At 41.4% G+C, this 26,518-nt stretch overlaps 1 protein-coding gene across 5 annotated transcripts in view; it reads right to left on the minus strand.

Annotated features, from left to right (window-relative positions):
- FBXL20 (F-box and leucine rich repeat protein 20) overlaps nucleotides 1–26,518 on the minus strand; it is a 72,193-nt gene that overhangs the window by 4,005 nt on the left and 41,670 nt on the right. For all 5 annotated transcript variants that reach the window (XM_084615939.1, XM_084615937.1, XM_084615938.1 and 2 more), the window contains 11 exons: nucleotides 22,401–22,475; nucleotides 19,428–19,522; nucleotides 18,792–18,860; nucleotides 15,890–15,985; nucleotides 14,375–14,501; nucleotides 9,786–9,860; nucleotides 8,014–8,144; nucleotides 6,654–6,714; nucleotides 5,989–6,033; nucleotides 4,015–4,071; nucleotides 811–1,023 (listed from right to left, as the gene is read on the minus strand). In XM_084615939.1, coding sequence (XP_084472065.1) covers nucleotides 811–1,023; nucleotides 4,015–4,071; nucleotides 5,989–6,033; nucleotides 6,654–6,714; nucleotides 8,014–8,144; nucleotides 9,786–9,860; nucleotides 14,375–14,501; nucleotides 15,890–15,985; nucleotides 18,792–18,860; nucleotides 19,428–19,522; nucleotides 22,401–22,475 — 1,044 coding nt within the window. The remainder of the gene's footprint in view (nucleotides 1–810; nucleotides 1,024–4,014; nucleotides 4,072–5,988; nucleotides 6,034–6,653; nucleotides 6,715–8,013; nucleotides 8,145–9,785; nucleotides 9,861–14,374; nucleotides 14,502–15,889; nucleotides 15,986–18,791; nucleotides 18,861–19,427; nucleotides 19,523–22,400; nucleotides 22,476–26,518) is intronic.

Consider the following 26,518-nt stretch of genomic DNA (forward strand, 5'->3'; position numbering starts at 1 on the left):
TCCTACTCCAGCAGAGTTCACCAAAACCACATGTCCTCACCCAAAAAAATCCTTATTGGATGAGCTATGGCGAGGTAGTGATGGCCTTAAATAATAGTTTTTGGCCCTTCTTTGGTCTAAGATGCTATTCTTTACTTATGCCAAGCTATTAACGTTAAATTATATCATGAAATAAACAGTCAAACTTTGCAAAGTTGCATAGTGACTTGGGGACACATTGTAGATTACCGAATTATTTGAATTAGCCAGTAGGTTAAAAAACAAGTTGTAAAGGGTAAGGCATCAAGAGATGTTATTTTCGTGTATTCCCCAATTGCAAGAGATTAGATTGAGTTAGTTACTAGCACATGGGGAAGAATCAATATGAAGTGCTCTGTCATATACTTCATCAGATTACTTAATATGAGCTGTTGATCTAACACCGGCTCAAGTTATTTCTTTGCTGAGAAGTGAGGCGAGACTCTCAGGTTTTGAGGGAGCATCATCAGGTTTGTGAATCTGCGAAGTAAGCATTAGCAAGCTGGCTTCTCCTGTACTCCTTTTTAGTTCTATTCATCTGGAACTGGAACCGGATCCTACACAGAAGGAAGGGAGCATTCCTTCCCCACCAGCTAGTGCTTACTGTCATCAGCCTTCTCTTGAATGAAACAGCTATCATTTTCACAGATGATGGCATTACCCTTGTAGCACTCTCAGGCATCTTAAGGACTTGGTATAGATTATAGTGAGTCCGGATCCTCACAATCACCCTCTCCCCATCCAGCCATTTAATAACGTGTAAGCAAAAGTCTTAGGTTTTTGGTTTTTTACCCTGAGTCTCTTGATTCCTGCCCGTGTGATCTGTTGACAGTCATAAAGTTCTATCCTCTCCAGGCTATGGCAACTCTTCAGGTGTTCCAAGGAGGCATCTGTGATCAAAGGGCAGTTGTCCAGCTCGATCACTTCCAGTCGGTCATGTGCACAGGCGCCATTCCCCAAGTGACGAATCCCATCATCTGTGATCAACTCGCAGTGTGACAAACTCTGCAGCCAAACAGAGATGGTTAGTGGTCTCTGGAAACACTACTGTACAACCATCAAGAATACCAGGCTAGGACGCTTTCTGGAGAGATGACAGGATGAACGGAGATAAAGTCCTAGAAGAACAAAACACACCCCAGCAAATCTGCCATGTCAAAGTTCTGGGCAAGTCTGCAGTTGTCCCTTGACACTGGAGGGGGTTGTGAGCTGTGAACTCTGGTTATCAGAGTCCCTGTGCCTCTCTCTAACTAGCCAAGACCTCTGTAGACCACAGGGGAAGTTCATATAATGTAGAAGGGAGCCAGTCAAGTTATAGAATCATAGAAATGCTGGGATGGAAGGGACCTCAGCTCCCTGCACTGAGGCAGGACCAAAAATACCTAGACCATCCCTGACATGCGTTTTTCCAGCCTATTCTTAAAAGCTTCTCATGACTGAGATTACACAACTTCCTTTGGTAACTTATTCCAGTGTTTAACTGTCCTTGGAGTTAGAAAGTTATTCCTAGTATCTAACCTAAATCTCCTTTGCTGCAGGTTAAGCCCATTGCTTTTTGTTCTTCCTTCAGCAGACATGGAGAACAACTGATTCCTGTCCTCTTTACAACAGCCCTTAACGTATTTGAAAACTGTTAACAGGTGTGTCTCCCCTCTTCCCCCCGTCCCCCATCTCTAAAGATGCCAAGGGGTTGTTGTTTTTTTTAAGCCTTTCTTCATAGGTCAGCTTTTCTAAACTTCGGATCATTTTGTTGTCCTCCTCTGGACTCTCCAATTTGTCCACGTCTTTCTCAAAGTTTGGTGCCCAAAACTGGACACACAGCTGAGCCCTCACCAGGGCAGAGCAGGGTGGAAAAAATTACCTCCCTTGTCTTACATACGACACGCCTGTTAATACATTCCAGAATGAAATCATGGGAGGTGAAGAGCCTCCAACAGACGGAAGAGCAGCCATGTAGTGTCAAAAAAAGACAAGACAACTATAAAGTTTACCTGATCTTCAATACTACAGTATTATACAGTACCCCAGACACAGCGGTAATACTCTTTTGAGCTGTAGGCACTGGAACTATAAGGAGGACAGACTTTCCCATCATTTGTGGGCTGCCCCTATTTTTAAATATTCTAGTATGTGAAACTAAACTGTGCAGGGAGCTGGGAGACTTCACCATTCCACCATTGTGAGTGATGTCAGTCCATCCCCAGAGCATCTGCATAGTTCATGCATCATTTACTTTGCAGAGGAACTAGGAACAAGAGCTGGTGCACAGATCGCTGTGGAGGAGAATGCACTGGGTGAGTGCTCCAGAGACAGAAACTGTGCAGCTAAAACAACGAAGCACTGTGGAGACAGAGAAACACCCGAAGTTACAGGAATTTCCTGCCCAAAGGGTGCAAGGAAGCACAGCAGGCATGCCTGAACACTTCAGATCTAAAATGCCATCAGTGATAGAACTGCCATTTTAAGGCACAGGGCAGGTGGAGTGGAAGCTGTTTTAGTGAGAGCTCCCTTCCCTAGTGGCCTCTGCTGTCCCTCCCCTCACACAGAAGGAACATGCTGTTTAGAAGTGAGAACATTTGCTTTGTAGTCCCCTCACCTCAGGTTGAAGCAGACACTCCCACTGAATATGAAGTCTAACTTGCAAGGACTACTCCAGGACATGGAGGCTTGTCAAAGCTGGATTCAATAGGTTACAGGCCAGAAGCATTCATGCTCCAAATGAGTGAAGAGAACTCATTTGAACTCCTCCATCCCTACCCCAGTTCTTTTTATTTAGGGCCATCACTTATGCCCTTTATTCTATGAATACATCCTTGTAGGACTGTAGCTAAGGCTGTTAAATGCTAACCCACAAGTCAAAACTTCCTGTATGAGAGCAATAATGCACATTTCACACATGGAGTAAGATTCAGATTCAGAGGTGATGACTGCTATTAAACTGTCTTTCAACAACAACGGCTTCTGAAGCATAGTGTGAAGAAAGGAAACGAGGGTGGTTGCAGCTTTCCATCTCAAGTACTTATCTGGCCCCCATCACTGCAGTATTTGAACTGCCTCAAAATCTTAATACATTGCTCTTCACAGCACCTGCATGAGGCAGGGTAGTGCTGCTACCCCCATTGTACAGATGGAGAATGGAGGCACAGAGAGGATAAGTGACTTGCTCAAGGTCACACAACAAGTCTGTGGTGGAGCAGGGACTTTAACTGAGCTCTTCCAAACCGTGGGCTCATCTCTGTTCTCCCTCCCAGGACAGACTGATAGCCCAGCCACTGAATGAATTATATAGACTTCTACGATCTAGGGCTGTAACTAAAGCAATTAAACCATGTGCCAAGATAATTACTTTCCAAATTATATAAAGTCTGAACTGATTAACGCACTCATAGATCAAAAGTATTGCTTTAAAAACAAATAAAAATCCAAATGCATATATATTATTATTATTAATATTTCTGTGGGGAAGTTGGTAAAACTTCTCAACTTAATCCCGGATCACGCCCTATTGCTTTCGGACCACGCCCTATTGCTTTCAGGCCACAACGTGTGAAATCACTGAAACAGCCTTCAAAATAGCAGACAACTGCAATGCAGTAATGAGATGGGGGAGAATTTCTTTTTGGATCATACGATGTGTGATCAGAGCTGCGGAACCAGAATGGAGCTGTAAACTCACAGAATGGAAGAGAGGATAAAATGCCACTGGAAAAGGAAAGGTATCTGAAGGGTTTTGGCAGGGAAACAGAACATGAAAGCTAATTACAACAGTGCACTTTGATATCCATAGGACTGACTTAGCTGGGACTGCATTCTAGTCTCACAGGTCACAGTTCCATATTCAAGACAAAAAGGGGCTGCAGACTACTGCATGTTATACAAACTAGATACAACCATCACATGCCTGGCAGATTGCAGAGGCAATCCTCAATTGGGAAAAATCTGGAGGCTCCCATTTTATGAAGTGAGAACACAAAAAACTTTTGCCCAAACACTTACCAACACCTGAAGCCGCGGACAGTGTATGGAAAGCTGGATTAATGTACTATCTGTTATCTGGAAGAGACACAAAGCCCTTTAAGACTGAAATCTTTGTACAGCAATTTCTTCCCAACCAAAACTTGACCCCAAGTTAGAATCTTAAATATTCACCATTTTTCTCCCCCATTGGAAACAGCAATCACTATCTCGAACATTTCCAGAACTGGTCTGTATCTGGACCACATTTCAGCCAAAGGTTCCTATTCATTCTTTAGAAGGTGATCGGAAAGGATTTTTAAGAAGTTGGGTCTGCGTTTTTTGTTTCCTTACGATGCGTAGTTTAAAAGGGTTTTTTAAAGTTTTTCTTCTTTTCTTGTTCTTCCCATTTGAAACATAAGGAATGTCTGGTCTTCCCAGGTTTTGCTGGAGTGAGCAGAACACTTACAGATACAGTTGTCCAAAATGTTCATTTATCACTGAAGTTAAACAGGCATTAACAGCCTGCTAAAAAACCCCTTCTGCTCTAAACTGCTCAGATTTCAGTCTCCAGCTCCTGAAGTGTCCTCACTTCACTCTTTTTCAGTCCTCAGAGTATGTATACACTGCAATAAAAGACCTGTAAGCACAGCCTCAGCTGGCCTGGGTCAACCGACTGGGTCTTGCAGGGCTAAAAATTATAGTGTGGATGTTTGGGCTTGGGCTGGACTCTGGGCTCTGAACGTTTCCCCCTCAGGAGGTCTCAGAGCTTGGGGGCCAGCCCAAGCCTGAGCGTCTACATTGCAATTTTTAGCCCCGTAAGCCTGAGTCAATTGACCCGAGTCTCAGTGCCCCAGGTTTTTTACTGCAATTTAGACGTATCCTTCTAGGCTAAACGAGACATGAAGTTCTAATCTAAGAAACATGCAACCCTGACTCCCCTTGCCCTTAAAAAAAAAAAAGCAAAAAAAAAGCACAATACAACTTTTCAGGTTGTCTTTGTACAAAGCAACAAGACTGGACACAGCTTTAAATCACTTCCTGTCTGGACTACTTTAATTTCCTTTTCTATGGCCTTCCTAAATCCCTAGTGCAGAATGTTGGGGCCAGTCTGTTTTTTCACTGCAGGAGGTGAAACCCTATTAACTTCATGGTCTTCCTATCCATTTCTAATGGAAAACTGCTCTGCCCTTATGGTATTCAGTCTCTTCAAGGGCTTCCTTATTTCATACCCACTTAACACAATATTTCACTTTACCTTTAAATCTTACATTAATCTTTTCACTCTTATGACATATTTGCTAAAGGACAGTGTTCAGTCACATATGAAGGGCATTCTAAAAAAAACCCATTGAATGAGTCTGTGGCACCGAGTTATTAAGGAAGTCAGATAACAGACTCAAAGGCTGGTGAAGAATTATAGCCCACTGACTTCTTGGGAGATTTTTGGTTGGAGGGCACCTCATCTTTATTTCTAGTTATTTCCCTCCACCTTCATATACAAGGTCACAGTTGTTAAATACTTCAGCTGCAGTAACATTTAATATTTGGAGATTACCTTTACTGATCTCTATCAGTTTATGGACCAGAGAGCTTTCAATTTAATGGCAGCAAAGATCTCACCCTGGGGCTTGTAGTTCTTGCAGTTGCCAGGTTTTTCAAAGGTGCCTAGATTTGCAGAACTATACATGGTCTTTAGGAGACAAGCACACAGTCTAGATTTGACAGGATCTTTAGATTTTAAGATTTTCAATATTCTTTCAATACAATTCTCTGTTGAAAACTGGAATAGAGGTGATCAAACATATACAAGTAATTCATCTTGTCCAAACTTATCTCCTTTTCTTGATCAGGATTCTGGAACAAGTTGTTTTCATTTTAAAAAATGAATTTGGGATTCTGTGCTCTGATCATTTAGGTGTTGTTAAAACCTAGACACATTTGTCACAGACCATGTTTCCACACTGCTGTGACTTCCTACATGAAACCACCATAGTCAGAAAGCTGGGCTCTTACCTGAACACACTCTTCCAGGTCCATTTTTTCAAGCTCATGACAGTTCTACATAGTACAGGCAGGAAATAAAAGCACACAAGCAAATTAGACACACCCAGTCAGTACTTGTAAAATTATTGGATCCCTCCTTGCTCAACACAAATGAAGTGTGTTTGAAAAGAAAGTCTTCTTTCCAAAGCTGGTCATGACTACAGATAGTTTGTTGCTCCCTGGAGGACAATGCTACTAAAAACAAGCATAATACTGAATATCTATCAAGCCTGCCCATTTAAAGACATTTATAAAATATCTACTAATTTGTTTATCTTTTTTTTAAATGTACAGAAAGGAAAAGGGGGTTAACTCAGTGTTACTCATAAGGAGTACAGGTTGAGTTGTCTGATGCATGAAATTGTACAGGGATTTGTATCCCGCTAACTGTTGTTAATTTCATTGACTTTAGATGCATATTACATTCAATTGGAAGTTGGGTGGCTAAATACAATGTTGAAAATTTAAGGAACAACGAACAATGTAGAGATCTACTTAGCCCTCTCATTTCCACGCAACTTTTAAACCAAAAAGAGATGTTTTAGAAAATATAATTTCATGGGAAACGACTACTGTTAGGCTGAGCTCTCAGGAAACAGAGATGCACCATGTACAAAGTGGAATGCAGCACTTACCTTAGCCAGAGTGGTAAAGCCCACATCCGTTAGCTGTGAACACCTTGCAACTTCTAATATTCTGTACAGAAAGAATTAAGAACGTACTAACCATGCGGTAATCATTTTGCTTTAGCGCCCTGTTTTATTGGGAGCAGGGCAGGGCGAGACTAAGTCAAGGCAGTACTCTGAGAGGATTATTTCCATGGAGTATTATACTCGAGCACATTTGAATGGAGGTCCCCCTCCACTCCATTTGATAATCTCACCATGATTTAATGTATTACATGGCATAGTATTTCATGATGATGCTCAGGTCATGTAAGAATAAGTACTTAATGCCATAACATACTGATTTAAAGTTTTCTAGATAGCAAATTGCTCATTCCCAGTTCAGATGACTGCCGAAAATTCTTTGCTTCAGCTACTGCAGTTTCATGATGCCTCCCCCTTTTCCCTCAAGTTTTACTCCTGAATGCTATAATGCTGCAGGGGAGAGCATTATTTCCATTTCTAAAAATTTAAGATCAGGACCTCCCTTAAATGGGAGAGACACTTTGGTTTATTTCAGAGTAGCATGGCATTTTATGCAGTTGATCTGCAGGCAGAGTTGAACATAAATATGGGATCCAATTGGAATCACAGCATCTTTATCTTCCTCTTTCAAAGTTAGAACCGCATATCTATGAAAACTGAAACATGTAGCCATAATCTTTTACTTTATTTTTGAGTTTATTGTAGAAATTCCATTTCTATTCTGGATGCCACTTATTTTAGCAGGGCACACAGCTGTAACAGATGCCAGATAATACTATTCTTTTCTTTTCTCTACCATGTCATTTTCCTAATTATGCTGTAAAATCTTTAAAGAGATGGCACCTTAAGCCCATTCTCTGTCTGAAATAGTGAAAATTAACAAAACACGCCACTATCTTTTGCTTCACCTGCTCCAAAACTATCCTCAACAAGCATTAATAACTAGGTATTGAGGCAGGGAATAACGCAGTTTAAACCTCGTTTCCAGTTCTTAACACAAAAAAGCTGTGGACTAATTTCAGTTGTTTTAATCAAAAATAAGGTAATACACTGACTGAAAGGAAATGGTCACTAATTCTATATAAGCTCATCAGAGTGGCACAGAACACTGCTGCACCAAGATATCTTGTAGAATTATATTCTGTGGAATCAGAAGTTAGGACATAACTAACTCATTGTCATCTTCTCGCTGGACAGCTGGAAATAACTTCAGCGGTAAACAAGTGCACTTCCAGATTGGACTAGAAGTCCTGATCTTTAGAATAAAAAATTCAAGGAGTTCCATTACCAGGTCACCCACATCTTTACTCAATCTGCACTGTGTGAGTCCAGACTGAAAACTCACCTAAGCCGTGGGCAGTTTTGTCCCAGGGCATTCAAGATGGCATCTGTAATGTTAGAGCAGCCTGAGGCACACAAGGATTGTAATTTATGGCATCCTCTGCATATTGTTATGAGACCATCATCTGTGATTTGCTACAAGAAAAAACAAAACATCAGAACCATTAGTAGCGATGACTGAGATCCAATGCATTGCCCAATTCTACGTTTTGAGACAAGCAAGGAGGTATTCAGCTTAGAGTGATGAAGGAAAAGTTACGCTTATCAGCCAAGAAATGTGTTCAAATATTTTTACGTGATAGCTGAAACAGCACAAGGCACTCTGATATGGCTTATAAATAGTCTGCAGCTGATTCCACAGGCATGCAAATATTTTAGGGGATGGCACTACAGAATCTGCTGCCTAACACCACAGCACTCTCAACTTCCTCAGCAATGCCGACAAAGTAATTCTGGCTGAAAGATTAATTAGGAAAGTCTGTTAGAGGTCACAACATCCCCACAATTTAGTTTTACAAACAACTTTTTAAAACTCAATCTACTGCCTTGGTGCCCAAGAGATAAATGCCAAGAAACAGGTCTGAATCCCTGTCAAATTCAGCACCCGTGTAACTTCACTGAGTTCAATGGAGCTGCATCCCCTTTGGCCAGGGATACATTTGGACCTCGGTCTAAATCCAGGAACCAGTTTGGGATGGCAACATTTGAGGCAGAATCTGTCAGGAGAGTGACATGCTGGTTGACAGTAGCAACATTAACAAAGTTCTGGAGCTCAGTTTAGCCCTGCCAGCTAGAGGACAGAGTATGATGGCAAGACCAAGGTATACTGTGGGAGTAGATAAAGAAAGGAGGAGATGAGATGAGTCAGTATAAAGACACAGGAACAACCTGGGCCTCACTGGATTTTGTCACCTGGCTAGAGTCGATTTCCCTTGTGGAAAGCACCAGCCTGGCGACTGGCAGTAGCTCTTTTGGACCAACTGCTGAAGTGAGAAAAAAAGGTGGGGGGGGGGGGGAGAACCCCTCTACAAAGGGTTAAATTAAAGGTGAGTGAGAACCTTACTTAGTTTTCCTTTCACCTCCTTCTAAAAGTTGCATCTTCCAGATCCCAGGTACCCAATGTCAACAGTGAAAAGTTATTGACGACACCATCCCCATGCCAATCATGTATACATCTCCCTTCAGAGTGTAACCACTCCTCCTTAAAACACACTATTGAGTGAGGCACAGATCTACAAATCTCCAAGCCCCTTCCAACTTTGGGGACAGTCTTAATGCTGCCATGTCAGAAGAGCTGGATGATATACACGAAGAACCCCTCCCAGTTCCTTTTTTGGCTTAAAAGTACATTTTTGGCACTGTTAATGGTTGGTTCAGTGTCTTTTTTTAGAGGGCAAATATGCTGCTTGATTCAGTTTTAAAGGCTACTGTAAAAGTTTGGATGCAAACAAACTTACATTCCAGCCCAAAGGAAAGCATTTTTCCAGCTAGCTCTGCAAACGTGCTTAGAAGCCCCATGGGAAGGGCAAAGAGACACAAACGGAAGCTAACAAGGCTATTTTGGAGGCGTGTATGACTCTACCAAATGCTACCACAAGAAAAAAAAGCCAAAAAATATTTTTATACATTTATTTTTAGAACTTGCCAAAGTACAATTTTCCAGTCTGGGAAAATGACGATGTTCAAGGGTGGAGTAAGTCTTATTCAATCCTGTTTAGTGATGCCCTTTATAGCTACATTGCATGTAATATAGGAATCACAGGAAAGATTACTTACTAAGCAGGTTTGCAGGTTTAAAGTCACTAGTTCAGGACAGTGTGCTCCAATGTATTTGAGAGCTTCATCCTCAAGCTAGAAAGAAAAATGTACAGACTGAAACAATGTGTTACATTCAAAGTGGTCTCTACATGAAAATATGAGTTATCACTCTCTGAATTGTCACTGCGGGGGGGGGGGGGGAGCCACTCAGTTCTCAAAATGTGTATAATGGCAATAAGCAGGCATTATACAGTCTATCTTCCGCTGTCTCTGAGATTGAGAGTCTACAGATTTGCAAGGTTAGTTTATTGTAGGGCTGTCAAACAATAAAAAAAATTGTGATTAATTGCGTGATTAATCACGCTGTTCAACAATAATAGAATACCATTTAAATATTTTTGGATGTTTTCTACATTTTCAAATATATTGATTTCAGTTACAACACAGAATACAAAGTGTACAGGGCTCATTTGATATTTATTTTTGATTACAAATAGTTGCACTGTAAAAAACAAAAGATAGTATTTCAATTCTCTTTATCATGAAAGTGCAACTTACAAATGTAGATTTTTGTTGTTGTTACATAACTGCACTCAAAAACAGAACAATGTAAAACTTTAGAGCCTGCAAGTCCACTCAGTCCTACGTCTTGTTAAGCCAATAGCTCAGACAAACAAGGCTGTTTACAAATGCAGGAGATAATGCTGCTGGCTTCTTGTTTACAATGTCACCTGAAAGTGAGAACAGGCGTTTGCATGGCACTGTTATAGCCGGCTATGCAAGATATTTACGTGCCAGATGCGCTAAAGAGTCATATGTCCCTTCATGCTTCAACCATCATTCCAGAGAACATGCATCCAAGCTGATGACGGGTTCTGCTCGATAACAATCCAAAACAGTGCGGACGGACATATGTTCATTTTCATCATCTGAGAGAGATGCCATGAGCAGAAGGTTGATTTTCCTTTTTGGTGGTTTGGGTTTTGTAGTTTCTGCATGGGAGTGTTGCTCTGAAAGCATGCTCCACACCTCATCCCTCTCAGATTTTAGAAGACACTTCAGATTCTTAAATTTTGGGTTGAGTGCTGTAGCTATCTTTAGAAATCTCACATTGGTATCTTCTTTGCATTTTCTCAAATAAATAAAAAAATCTGCAGTGAAAGGGTTGTTAAAATGAGCAAAGTCTTCTGGGTCATCATCCGAGACGGCTAGAACATGAAATATATGGCAGAATGCCGGTAAAACAGAACAGGAGACATACAGTTCTCCCCCATGGAGCTCAATCACAAATTTAATCTACACATTTTTTTAACGAGCATCATCAGCATGGAAGCATGTCCTCTGGAACAGTGGGCAAAGCATAAAGGGGCATACAAATGTTTAGCATATCTGGCATGTAAATACCTTCCAATGCCAGCTACAAAAGTGCCATGTGAAGGCTTGTTCTCACTTTCAGGTGACACTGTAAACAAGAAGTGGGCAGCATTATCTCCTGTAAATGTAAACAAACTTGTCTGAGAAATTGGCTGAAAAAGAAGGAGGACTGAGTGGACTTGTAGGAGCTGAAGTTTTACACTGTTCTGTTTTTGAGTGCAGTTATGTAACAAAAAAAAAATCTACATTTGTAAGTTGCACTTTCATGATAAAGAGATTGCACTACAGTACTTAGGTGAATACTATTTCTTTTATCATTTTTACAGTGCAACTATTTGTAATCAAAAATAAATATCAAATGAGCACTGTACACTTTGCATTCTGTATTGTAATTGAAATGTTTTGAAAAACATTCAAAAATATTTAATACATTTCAATTGGTATTCTATTGTTTGGCAGTGCCATTAATACTGCGATTAATCAAAAGCCCTAATTTACTGATTTCAATAAATTATGCTCTGGTCAAAAATACATGATTAACAGACAGAATAGGAACTGAAATTACTATCTTTTAATTTTGATAAATTTTGTTTCTAATAAATTAATGCTTCATAGGCCTCCTCTATATCACCATTTTCCTTCCTCTATACCACTTTAGCTGCTAACAGAAAGCCATTGCCAGCCTTACATCCCTGAGAACAGATGGCAAATAATTGATAACAAGGATGTATTCCCATCAATATTTCACTAAAGTCCATAAATAACCAGAAGTTCGAGCTGTTTTTCAGTGATCTGAATTCTGAAAATAGGCTTAGATTGTTAAACCTCTTACCAGTCATGTATATGTCTCCTAGGCTATTAAAAACAACAGTAACATAAGCTTAGGAAACTACTGGCAATGGTCCTAATATTTGGGCTTGTTTTGCAGAGTGATATATGTACTATTGCTTTGCTTAACATACGAAAAATTTATCGCTTTCTACACCCATGTACAGTGGGACTAATCTTTTGGAAAGTAAATGTTATTGAAGTTTACATGTCAACAGCAGGTAAAATACTAATTCCGTTTCAGAGAAACAAAGAACTAAAACCAACACCCCAAACCTCCCACATCACAATTTCAAGATTTGGGCAAAAGCAAACCAAGTACATCCAAGAAGATGGCTTACAAATTTAATCCTTAGGTTTTAATTATGTAGATTTCCTGGAACCACAGGTTGGAAATACAGCAGGGACAACTCAGCACTTCACGTTCCCAAGACAGAAACGCTGAGTTCTATGTAGTTTACTGCATGTTGCTCTTTCAGTCTTTCCTGCCTGATCTGCATGTGCATTGAAGATCCCATGGCTACTTCTTATTTTTTTTAAAAAAAATAAGGAGTAAGGGGATTTGTTCTCATGTTCTTGGGCAAAATTTCTCTTGCCTTCACTGTTCTTCAGCAAGCGGGGTGCCAGTTTTCTGCCAAACTACAATTCTCTCAGCCCAGAATTGGTAGCTAAAGTAATTCCTATACTTACGAACACTTTGGGATTCTTATGTTCTTGGGATGAAATATTGTATCAGGTTCTACAGCGTCATTCTGATTTAGCCAGGAGCACGTCTGTCTGCACAACAAATCATACTTTCCAGTCCTACGTCGGAACTTGGTTCATATCCAACGCTACAACCAAGAGTACTAGAGAAGGTACTACACTGTCTGAAGCATGGTCATCTTTTGGAGGACATTAAAATGGGGTCCCTTGGCTTGTTCTGGCTAGCAAGCATTAGGACCTGTAACCTGGGTACGAACCCCTCTCTCACTAAAAGAGATTCTAATACTCAAGGTAGATATCAGCTATTGCAACTGTAACATCTGCCTAAATAAAGTCACAGTACTATCCCTATTTAACATATTAAGTTCTTAAATACCTAGAATATGAAAAGAGTTACGCAAATTTCATTCTAGTTTGAAGCGTGGGTACTTTCATGGCCCAGCATGTAAAACAGGAAGGTTAAAGAAAATGAACTCCAAACAACAAAAGGTAATGGAAATTTCAGCCTTAAAAGCTAATGCACAATTTTTATTCTAAAGTGTCAGGGTTGAAGATCCATCCATGTAGTATCTTCAGAACCTATTATATCTTGGCCTAGACACAGTCCAAAGAGCAACATGGCCAGTACTACAAGTGGAATCCAATTCTTCCTGGTACAGGGGGTGGGGGGAAGGAGGGGGCACATGACCTTCCATGTGACTTCGCCTCACCCCCAGCCTGGGGCCCCCACGCTCTCCCTGTCCCCTCCCCATGAACTCTGTCCTCCTCCCGCTGCGCCTTCAGAAACAAGCACCCAGGACCTGTACCACCCCAGCCCTCCCACGCAGGGTCTCCTCCATCTGTACAGCAGCCAGCCCCGCCGGATGACAGGGCTGGGGGGGGGGAGGTGTTTGGGGGCAGTACCACAGCCACCCGGTTGCCCCACATTCTGCTTCTTTCCCCTCTGCAGTTCCTGGGAGAGCCCTGAACTCCAGGGCTCTCCCGGGAACCGCAGTGGCGAAAGGAGCAGAATGCTGGCAGGTCCTTCGTTCAAGGGCTGGGGGTGGTACGGCTGCATGTGTGGGAGCGGCCGAGCGGCCCCCCCGTTCTGCTGCTCCTCTTTCCGGTACGCTGTACCGGCTACAAATACCTTGCTGGTACAGCGTACTGGACCGTACCACTGCTGAACATGGCACATCTCTGAAAGGATGGTACTAAGTGTTTAATTTGCTGTAGGAAAACCTTTGAAACAAACAATTACAGTCCAATTCTACATCAGCCAGCTGGAAGATTCCACTCAGTCAGGAACTTTTATCATGTGATTCCAGATGCGACTATAGCCAGGCTTTCTACTACTGTCTGACCCTTTTAAAAAGGATTAAAATAAGTCTAAGGACATAGCCAGGATATTTTATATATTATTAAAAAGAATGTTAATGCGAGTGTCATTTTGCTTACTACATCCTCTGAAAAGGAGATTCCACTACTAGATAGTTTTCATTATTCAGTGTTCAGCTCCTCATGCTGGGCTCAAAGCTAGTAAAGAGAGTTTCAATAAAGCACTTAATGTCTAGTTGGTAGATCTTGAATAGTTATTTCAATAAGGTAATGTTTGGAAATACAAGCCCTACAATACTTTACACTCATTGCTGTAACTGACGTTGAATGCATAAAGGCACTTGTTGTAGTTAGTGTAATGCGTATGGTCTCCATAGTCATACCTGGGTGCAGCCCTTCAGAAACAGGGCTTTGAGTCCTCCACAGCCTCTCACCAGAGCCTGGATGCCGTCCTTAGTCACTTGGTCGCACCAGGAGATATTCAGCTGTTCCAGCAGTGGGCATCCCTCACTTGGGAGGTAAAAGGAAAAGTGGGTGGAAACATAAGAAATCAAGCTTCAAGCCAGATTACAGGAAATTCCAATTTCTGGACTTCAACTGAGCACAGGAAGCAACATGCACACCCCACACCCACATGGAACATTCATTTATTAAACAAAGATCCCCAGAGGAGAGCCGCTCTCCAGTGGTAGGCTCGGAAACCAGTAATTCAATAATTGTGGCACTCTGAAAAAAGAGGGTTGATCTACTGCATCCAGAGTCGGCCATAGGGCTGCGTCCCACTCCCTTGTCCAGAGACTGGGCTTATTCACAGTGTTATTGGTTGAGAGGCCTAGATACAGCCAAACCAACATTAAATCAGAATCAAAAGGGCTTCATTTCTGAAACATGGCCTCTGATTTTCCAGACACAAAGTTGTGCTTGAAAATAACTGCTTGCCCAAACAGAATGTACACATTCGATTTGCAGTCAGCATTTACATGTCTGTCTACCTATCAACTGTGATTGCAAATAACTGCAGGTACAAAACTGACCCTATAAAATTGGAGGCCAGATTGAAGCCCCTTTTTAAAAATAAAAAAAATTTAAAAAACCAGGCTCCAATTTCTGAAAGCTAGCTACAAAACCAAACCTCTCCCCATTCCTGTACTCTGATTCCTTTGATATCTCAATGCAGCCTCTTCACTATTTTGTTTTCCTTCAGATTAGCCTTTCTATATTTTTATCCTTTTTAGATATATGAATTTGTCATTATTTAAAACCCACTTTACTCAAGTTTTTTTTGTTTTGTTTTTTTAATAATTTAGGCTTCACTCCCAACCTTCATCTTCAGGGGTCTCTTTTGCCTCCTTTTTTGTGTCCCAATCTCTTGTCACCATTGCCTGTCATTCCCTTCCATTTCTAGATTACTTGGCAATTACATTTAGTAGGGTTAAGTAGTTACCATGTCACCTAATCAGTTTAAGACAAGTAATCATGTGCCAGTCTTTATTTTGCAACTACAGGACACTTGCTATCTATGCAATGGGAGTTGTGTAATTCAAAAGTCAACTATTAACAAAAAGGTATTTACAAGGCATGTTAATTAAAAACTAAAAACACTCTGCCCCCTGCTCAAAAAATAAACAAACATTGAAACCTCAGTGCAATCCAATTATGCTACTGCTGCTAATCATTATCAGGACAAGGCATCTTCTAGTTAATTCCTGTCTGTTTGCAGACCAGGAGGCATTACCCAGCAGAGCTCAGCATTCACGTATTAGGTTTGGACTGCAATGCTAGTAACCTATTCACTCATTTCAAACTCCAAGAGGGGAGTTCAGAGAATAGGGGACATGGTGGAGCAAGCTATTTTGAATTAAACTGGTGCACAGGATCTCAATGCTGTCAGTTCCTACCTCAGTGCTTTTAGAGACAGGTTGGTTATGGAAGTGCAGGAAGCCAAATCAAGATGCCTGAGTTTAGAGCAGAACTTACTAAGGCTGGTACATGTCCTGAAAGAGAATATATATATATAAAAAAATACTTCAGACAGACAACACATTTATCCATCAAAGACGTACACAGAAATGATAATGTATATTTTTCCATCACACGCTATGTGCACAAGTATATTCACATAAGCCCCGACTTAAAAAATAAAAGGATGGAGAATACTACATGGAGCAGGTATTGGAGGTAGACTGGTGGGAGAGAGGATAGAGGAAATGCTCTAAGCAGTCTATACGTATGTGAAGAGGATAGCGATTTTCTTCACATTTTGAATCATTCAGCTTTCATTCAGGGATTAATTTGCTCAAAACCCAATGCTGAAGACCGTTCTATAGGATATTTCTAACATCTGCTACCAAAGGGGCCAAAATAACTCTTAGATCTGTACCCCCTACCCTATTTTCCCAGCTTGCTGCTCAAGGCTGTTTTGATAGTACTGAGAAACCTCTGAAAATGAGCAAGGAAAAGTACCAAGCATCACATGACTAAGGGCACATACTGCACACTAGCAACAGGAGCTGAGTGCTGGTAGCAGTCTAGAGTAGATGGAGCACATCTGAGGGGCTTGCTGTTTAGCTGGGACTTCAAACTCCCCGACACCAACGGCAGTGATTTCACCTGCCTAAGGATTCGTTTCTGAGGGAATAGCAACAAACTATGATTTTGTGCAGCAAGTGCCAACTGTAGGCAACTATGTACTGGGGAAAACCAGCGGCTTCTTTTATCAAAGCCTTCAAAATGATTATTCAACTAGTACAGTGTAGAAAGACCCACAAGTGCCTGAAATATACTGCGAGTGACAGCCAGCAATACCCCTTAAAAAAATAATCGTTGTAGTGAGGCCAGTCTGGAGGCCAGCTGAGAAACCCAGATGCCATCGCCAACCCAGCTATCTAGCTCCAATGGGCTGGCAGAAGTGCAGAGGTAGAGAGTCTGATCCCGCAAGACGCGGAGCATTCTGGCCTGGAAAATAAAGATGAACTATGGTTTTGAGTCACAGGACTATATTAAGGTTATAAAATAAAATGACTAGCAATACAAAAAGAAGTACTTCCACCTGCTAATTAATAACTCATCTCTACACATCTTTGCTGGCTATTGTTAGTTTTTGCAGGATGTGTTATCTCCAGTGGAAGGCCACATGAGATATGAACAATGACTAGGCTGCATTGTCTGCCCCCAGAAATATGAATTGTTTTTAAAAGCTATTGTAACACTGATGCTTAGACATTAACAGACAACAAAAATTCAACAACATGAAGTGAGGCTATTTCTTAACAATAGTTGCTACTTATATCAGAAAAATACCTAAAAAATCTTCTTTTTAAGGGTTCCTTCAGTTGGCAGATCTTATTTGTCCAAGGACACAATCTGATTTAGTGGATTTCACCACTATTCGTCTAAGAAGAGTATTTTAGGCCATCACACTTTCATTCTGAGACTGATCTATACTTTTAGATGAAGAATCTATAGGTAATCAATGCAGAAAGAGCATACATGTAACATGGTTCTTTCTGATCTCATTCCCTCATGTACTGCTACTGTAGGAAACATAAGAATCTTACAATTTTGTAAGTGATGTTATTTTAAGGAGTTACAAAAAGCACTTAAGCAGGAAAACAGCAAAGTGGCAGAGAAACTAGATAAAACTTTGATACATGCCTATTTCAAGGCAATCCCGGTGCAAACTAAAGCATAGATGACCAGCTGTCCATGGGAAAAATCTCAAATCTATGTGGAGTTGATGGAAAAGCAGAAGAACTCCCCTAGCTCTTAACAGTCTGTGCTCGGCAATGTGGAAGTACGGCTTGACGTGCGTCACCACAACTGAGACACATTTTACTGATGACGACATCTGTGGTCCCTGGATATTAACCAAATTACGTCCATCCATATTCATAGCATTTATTAAAGAAAGTTAGCATTTAAGTACAGGAGGGTTAACTCTTGCCAACTCTTTTAGGAAGGTTCCTTTGCAAAGACATACACCCCCCGTAACTTCTTCCTGGTCAGGGCTAGCATAGGTAAGGATATGTGGGGAACTTCCTTTCCTCGCCCTCTCAGCAAAACCTTCAAAGAGAGAGATCCCTTTCCACCAAGACAGGCAGTCCTCTTCATACTCAGGTTCCCTCTGAGACCTTCTCCTTTCATCACAGAAATGAGAAGACCAAAGCCTCAGAGTGAAGCTACCCCCTACCATCAGCATGAAAAAGGGGGAAAAAAAACTGTACACATTGTAATTTAACAGACAGAATCACTCAAAGGAGAATCGGAACTCGAAGTATACAAGAGGTGGCAGATGAGCACAAGAACCATAAACTAAGCAACTGCAGCTGCTCAATGTGCAGAGAAATTGCAGTCTCCATAAATTCTGACCTGGGAGAACAAGGCTTTTTTGTTCCATTACAGAGTGAGCCTTACTGTTCTGAAGTGGACACTTTAGCAGCCTTTTCTGCATCTGAAAACATGAGTCATACCTGCCTAAAGAATTATTTCCTCAGCTATATTTTCCCCTTAACGTCAACAACCTAATATGATCATCTGCCTTGAAATAACAAGTGAGCCATTCGATGTAAGAGGTTTCCTGATGTCTTCAAATTTTTATCAGACCATAACAAGTCATTCATCTGGAAGTAGACCACTTACTCATACCACATTTAGAAAACAAACAGTACTAAGATAATTGGGTGGGACAACAGAGGAGAATTTGGAACCACTGCCTTCCATTCAGTTGAGACAGAATTCGTGTATGTTAATAATTACAAAGGTTAATATTCCAACATTCCCCCTAATAAACATGTTACTTACGTATCTGTGATCTTGGTGCAGCCATTTAGGTTCAATACTTCAATATTTCTGCAATTCTGTGCAAATGTCCTTCGTTAGAAAAAAAGATAAAAAACGCACTACTTTTCAGACAATGTGTTTCCAGATGCTTTACCCTAATACTACAGAAATAATTAAACAAAAAAACAGGTACTATTTATCTTGGGCTAACTGTTGATCCTCCCCACCAGCCTTTTACAGGTGAGCATCTCTCAAGGACATCGAATCAAACAGGCTACTGAATGCTGGGCTTAGAGGGCAACGCAGAGCAACGATGAGCTGTTACCCATATCTGGTCTTTGGAGTTCTCTCAGCCCGAGAGCAAGGGACAGAGGTTCAGGTTTCCAGTGCCAATTCCCCCAATATTGCAATACCATCATTTGACTCTATGCTGCTATTTTTTAGGAAGGGCTAGGGAGAAAGGCTCATATTTCAAACACACAAAGAATGATACGCATATTGTTCATCATTTACTTAAGCAATTATTTTTGGATGCATATTGTTATTGGTCTCACTCTAGCATGTTCAGGAGTGAATGCACCATTCCAGTCCTCTATGGGGGGGAAGGAGAACTATTCTTTGCTTCACAGTTAAGAGTAGAAGAAGCCATACCACTACCTTAATGCGTTGTCTCCCACGCCTAGACACCCACGCAGGCTTAGCTTTCGCAAGAAACCCCCACATCTTTTAGAAATATTCTCCACTACTCGCCCCTGTAAAAAGACAGGAAAAGAATTCCACTGATATCACTTCTTAGTTGCCACAGTCTCTTCTTTAAAGTTAAATTTACAACTTTGTAGATTAAAAACAGTCTGTATATTATTCCAGGCATAAAGGCCCTGAGCAAACACAAATTACCATCAAGGTACCAATATAAAACTGAAGGAGACCGATTCAACTTCTAAAAATGGACAAGGAACAATTACCCAAAACCAAAGGAAGAAAGCCGAGGCTAAGCAGTAGAAAAATCCTCAACAGTCAGAGCTACTAGGCCGTGCAAGAGGTTACCCAAGGATGGCTGAAGTATCATTACTGAAGAAATACAACAAATCACAGAAACAACACGTGACAAGGATTTCCAATAGGCATGTGTGGTCATGAAAGATGTCAAGATTTTTGTTTTGGGTGACAGAGTGGAGATGAATAGTGTAGGGGAGTTCTCTTCTCTCACGGAGGAAGCATTTCAATTTTCCTCTCAAAGACATCTGGAGAAATGCAGTTTAATGTCATATTTTACATATGAGAGCGAGAGAGAGAGAGAAGGAGAATATCTCCCCAGAGACCCCAGGACAAATTTGAATTTTCCACAACTTTAGATGATGAAATGGTAGAGAGACCGAGGAGAGGAGAGAAAGACTATACAACTCTATCAGCACAAAAGTTTCAGTGTCCAGTAATATTTTATTCTCCTCCTCTGATCATTGGAGAATGGAAACGTCAATCACGTTCAAGTGTTAACTACTAAGAGTTTGTATTAAGAAATTTTTAATCCCTCCCAAACCAAAAATTTATGTGCGCAGTAGGGTAGCTACAAAGTATTAGCAAGCTCTAAAAGGGCTATCAATCTGCTGAACCCCCTCATTTACCTTCCTTAAAACCTACTCTCTGAAATACACTACTCTTGGAATGCCAACTGCAGCTAGGATGTGCTGCCAAAGTGTTGCAATGGCTGAAAGGGATAAAGGAAGGTAAATCCCATGCTGATTAGAGGCCTGGTCTACATTGGGGGGAAGGGGGAGAGAATCTAAGTTATGCAACTTCAGCCACTTGAATAACGTAGCTGAAGTTGATGTACTTAGATTGACTTACAGTGGTGTCTTCATGCGGTGAGTGGACTGCTGCTGCTCCCCCGTCAACTCCGCCTGCGCCTCTCGCAGCAGTGGAGTACAGGAGTTGACGGGAGAGCGCTTGGGGGTCAATTTATTGCGTCTAGGCTAGACGCAATAAATCGACCTCCGCTGGATCGATTGCTGCCCGCCGATCCGGTGGGTAGTGTAGACATACCCTTAGAAAAGGAAGGTTACAGAATTTTAAACCACGCATGTGTTTGTATAGGCCCTCAGTGGCCTCACCATAGCTGTGAATATGTTTGGGATTGCAGAGGATTCAAATATATTTTAAAGAAAACGTAAAAGCTGCAAGTTTATCTTTCTTAAAGCATACAACATTTAGGACTTAGACAGCTTGAGAATGTCTTTTTAGGTTAAGGAACAGCAGCATTTTGGAGCATCTTGTATTAAAATATAAGCCAATGCTAGTGCACAAATACATATTTAGTACACAGATGAGTAAGAGAATGGGGGGACTTTAAAGCCATGTAAAACTGCTCAAGAAGGGAAAAGCCTAGTTTAAAATTCACAGCATTACTCTCTCCTCCTTACACCGTCTAGATAAAGCACCATGGCTGAAAAGTTCTTTCCTTATTTTCTGCTCCTACCTTGGATCAGGGAACTCCAATGACCTCCCTGCACCTGTGTTAAAGTGAAGTCTTATCCCAGCAGAGAACTTTAGGAATGCTCTTACTAGTTTTACTTTCTCCCTTAATCAACAGACACATGTCTCAAGAAAGACTTGCTGTAGAGAGCAGAACCACATTTGCTTCCCTCCTTCAAATATTCAGGGCACTTGCCAAACACCATGAGCCTTTAGACCAGATTTTTCGGGTAAACAATTTGCCATATCAGAGGCCAGTTCCTTTACGTCTATATGAGATGCTTAGACATGTCTGGCAGAGAGAGTACTTTAACGCTTCTGTCCACAAAGGCTGTGTAACTTGCAGCTTCCACCAGGACATCAAACAATCCATTCTTATGTTTTTCAGTTTGTGTTGATCTACAATGCTGCTCTCCTCTCCCCATCTCCAAAAAAATAATTTTTAAAATGAGAATGTAACAATCTGATAAGGGTTTTAGTTTAGTTTGTTTCTGAAAATTCAGCCAGGAAGCATATAGGGACTTTAGTTTCCAGAACGGTATGACAACGTGAGGCACAAAGTTATCATTTCCTACATGGACTCCATAGTTCACTTCTAACAGATTTATCCAAAGTTACAAAAAGGCCTTCCCACAGAGGTACATCTTTTAGAACTAACTCAGAACTGGAAACCTCTGGCATCTTCCAGATTTGTGTTTCCATTTCCAACAAAGGAAAACAGACACTAGAGACAGAGAGAAATTTAGTGTCTTAATTATATAAGTCCAAGTATACTAGATAAAAGCCATACTTGATTATATTGAGTTGAAGAGAAAAATCTAGACCAATACCCACCAGCAATATCTTTCAGCAAAAGCACATATTTACTCCAGTTATTTCTACTCTCTCAGTAAACAAAAAACTGCTTCTTTCAAATAAGTGTACATGTACACACACAAATACCATTCACTCCTGGTACAGTTAAATAGTTCTGTCCATTTTCAAAAGCTGAATGAATTGCCAAGACTATAAAGGCTCCCTGAAGCTAAGAAGAACTGAAATTAATTATTTCTATCTCCAGGGAAGGTGGAAAGGGTTATGCTGGGGGTCTTAATCTATTCCATACTGTAATTATGTTTTTAAACAAGAAAAATGGGTTTGTATGTCACTTAATTATACCTCAATATCCCTCTGGAAATCAAACAGGTCAATTCGCTGCCAGTTACTGCCATCCAGGGCCAGAACATTCCATGCCTTTATTGGGGAAAAAAATGTCAGTGCATGATTAATATGAAAAAAAATGCCAGTGGGAATCTAGTTACAATTTGTTCCTTTTAGAAACAACACTGTATCTCAAGTGAAAAGCCACCAAATAAATGACTGCAACAGATGAAAAACCCTTAGGTCAGCAATATCCTCAGTTCAGATAAGACTTACCACACCTACACAGTGAGCTCTTAATTCCTCATATATCACTGAACACTTAGGTAGGCAAGTCCAAGGTATCGCTGAGATTATCCGCACACAAACGATATTTCCATTTATGGGCCACACACTGGACTTTTTATTTTGTATTTTAGAAAAGAGCTTTCCAATTGGAGAACATATACAGGGGTGACTTATGGATCCCAAAGCATTTTACAAACATTAAACCTCTTAATATCCGTGCAAGGCAGAGGAGTATCATGTTCTACATTTCACAGAGGGGAAAAGAGGCAGAGGCTAGCAGGTTGATTTCGGAGTCGTGGAGCATCCACTGATTCCACTGATAGCAGTGCAAGCTGTAGATACTCAGCACCTCTAAAAAATATCAGGTCACAGGTGACTTGACAAAGGTCACAGTGAGTCAGTGGCATAGCCAGGAACAGGCCTGGACCGCCTGACGGCTAGTCCCTCTGCCTTAAACAATAGACCACTCCCTCACTATATCTTTTTCTGGAACTTCTGCTTCCTCAGTGAAGCTGTGTTCAATCACCAGCTGTCCAAGTTCCCTGATTTCCCATCCTTTCCTTCTACTCAATTCTTCAGTCACTTCACAGTGCTGGATTTGTGACAGCTGAATCCCGAGAAACTGACCAAGGGTCACACACACTGGATGACATCACTGTAGCATCAAGCAGAAGGTGAAGCGGGGGATGTGAAAAAGGAAACAAACACCAGTCTCCACATACTAGCAACAGCAGCAAAGAAGAATGCTGAAGAGTCACAAGCAAAGATAGTTTGCTCATGTGAGCTCCAGCATGAAAGTTACAAGTCACTAAGAGTCTCACATATGTATATCTGTGATTTCTGAAGTGACCTGGAGGATGGATATAAACAAATCCAATCAGTGTACAATGGACGGCGTTTAGAATTTTTGCTTGGCACCAATTTTGTGCTATTTAACCACAAAAAAAAGCTAAAAGGGATTATTACAGAGCCAGCTTAAAACGTGAAAAACAAGAATACTCAGAATGAAGGGAGCGAGTCTGTCCCTAATTCACATAGGTATTAAATAGGCCCCAGAACAGATGCTATACATCATACATGCTACAATGTCCAATAACAAAGAGGTAGGTCAAAGATGGAACCTTAACTTAGCCTTTCCTCACCTCTGCACATTTAAAATCAGATGCTTCTTTTTTTTGAGGTTCTGGCTTATTTTTAGATCAGGAATCAAACTTTAGCAACTGAGACTATTTGTCGAGCATACATTGTTTTCAGCCAGCTAAGTTACTTACCTGTAACCAGAGTATTTCAAGATGAGCCTCTGCATATTCACATTTGTGGGATCAAGGTACCTGCACTGCAAACTTCCAGAACCTTTTGGAAAGCAGCCTCCATTGGGGCCACTCATCTTTCTCCCCCCCTCCAGGGTTCCAAGGATTTGAAAGGGGGAGTGGCCCTAACCTCCTGCCCCTCCACCAGCACCACTAATTCAGGAATTCCTAACCTGAGACTCGAAGGTGGGCAGGTAGTGTGACTATGTAGAGGCTCATCTTGAAGATCTCTGGTTACAGATAAGCAACCTTCATTTCTTCTTCAAGTGGCCTCTGCATAGTCCCACTTGTGGGAGTTTAGCAAGCAGTACAACCCCCAGGAAAGGAGGCTGCGGAGTTATAGGTAAACAAGGAATGCAGAACTGCCAAACAAGCATCAGCTCTGGATGCCAGGGCAGGAGAAGCAACCAATCTTGCTCCCCCAAAACAAGTCTAAATGAGGGAACATTTTTGCTAAACGCATGTATAGTTCCAGTATCGGTAATGCAACATGATGCCATGAAGACACAGCGACGGCATGCCAAGGACACTCCCTTTGTCCAGGATGAGGAGTGATAATTCCAGGAAGATGAAGCCCTGTGAAGTCATAATTGTGAAACAGATGAGCAACCTTTGGACCATGACAGACTGGCTCCTAGACTGTCAGTTCTTTTTCCTCCAAGGGACTGGGAAACATGTAGATAAGCTGTGGCCTGATACAATAACAAGTTCCTCTGAATATGCAGATGTAGGATACATTCAGGGAGGCAGGTAAAGGAGGCCCAGAACAAAGACATTCTAGCAGTCTGAAAGAGGTGGAAATCTCAGACGACATCTTAGACTGTTGTCTACACACAGACAGATATCCAACCATTCACAGCAAGTAGTCATGACAGCCGGCATTTAATGGAACACTTTCTGCCAGAGCATGGCCAAATGATAGGGCACATTTTACTGAGAGAGGTATTCTTTTACTCTAGTCAAAGCTATGTGTAAAGGGACAGATACAGGACTATGGCACAGAAGGGTGCTATTACTAGTACCCTTCAGAAAATAGGAGAGTTCTGTTTCTGGAACCCAGAGGTGAACACGATGAATCTTAGGGAGTTAGCACAGCCAGACAGCATTTTGCCCCGTGCGACACAGTCCTATTGTCCACATTATACAATAGGTGTCAAGTCTCTTTCACATTGTGGCCAGGAAACAAATCTCACACACCACTAAGTGTAGGTGATAGAAGTCTCAACCCTTATGTGCAGCTTTTCCTTCCAAGATGAGAGGAATCAAAGCTATGTTTACTGAGAATTCCAAAAGTGCTGAGTCAACTGCTTCATTAGACTCCAAGTCTATTTCTTCCAAGGAAAGCTTGGTAATGCTAAGGATGGGCACCCCTATGTGTTTCTAGAACCCATACAAGGGGCTAAAAAAAGGACACTACCCAATACTATATGCTGCGTACTCCATGGTGGAACCGGAAGCAGACCTGAAAAGTCTCCTTTCTGGCTTAGAACTGAAGGTAGGTAGCCCAGAGCCCAATAATGTTCTAACAGAATTTCCTCCTATAAGAGCTCAGACACATGGATCCAACCAAATATTATGATGTCAGCTTCAAGAAATATCACAATCCCTCACAAAAAGCTCTTAATGTAAAATAGGACCTACAGTGCACTGCATCTTATTTGCTGACCCTTGGCAATGCGCCTTTTAAAACAAGTATCTCTTTTTTTGCCTTTGAATTCACGGGTTGCAAAGTGACTCAGTCAATAGGCCATCCTTTCCGGAGCCTCAGATGGATCCTGGGACACTGCATCCTGTTCCTCGTATACAGGCTGTGTTGCAAAGAAATCTCTGGATCCGTGAATCTCAGAATCGATAGAACTGTGATGGGTATAGCACCCTCACAACCTAAGGGAGCCTCTGAGCCTGGCATCAGTTCTTAGCCTGTCAGATTCTTGTAAATTCTCTAAGTTCTTGGAAAGCTGAACCGGCCTTTAGGAATGGGCTGGGAGCCCAAGAGAACCTCAACAGTCCCTACCCAGAACCAAGGGGAACTGACAATTCCACAACTAAGTAAATTGGCTTATACAACGTCTCATAGTAAAAAAGTTTAAGAACAGACCAATCCTCCTTTTCTCACCTCCAGGGTAAGGGTCTGACAGATGGAGCATTGAGAGGGGAAAACCTTCACCCAGGTAAGCAGTGCATCCAACAAGTGCATCTGAAGACGACTGAACAGGAAGCACAATGTGAAAATACTATGCTGTAACAGAGACCCCCCATTCCAGACCTGATTAGAAGCTTGCAATGCATTTCCCCTTTCTAGTTTGTGAGGGCCTCCAAACTGATCTGCTTGCTTTTGCCACTATGTTGGGCACAGAATCAGTCAGGCAAGCAGTTCTGCAAGGATTGTGGTGGTGTAACACCAGAGTCCAATGACCTGGGCAGATCTGGGGCCTCAGTGGTACAGCATTCTTAGACAAGTGACTCAGCAGTAACAGATGTCAGCTCCCCATGCTGGCTAGATCCCAGGTAATCAGACCCCTTCTCGGCAACTGTGCT

Source organism: Lepidochelys olivacea (genome assembly GCF_965140295.1).
Source record: "Lepidochelys olivacea isolate rLepOli2 genome assembly, chromosome: 27".
In the NCBI taxonomy this organism is placed as follows: Eukaryota; Metazoa; Chordata; order Testudines; family Cheloniidae; genus Lepidochelys; species Lepidochelys olivacea.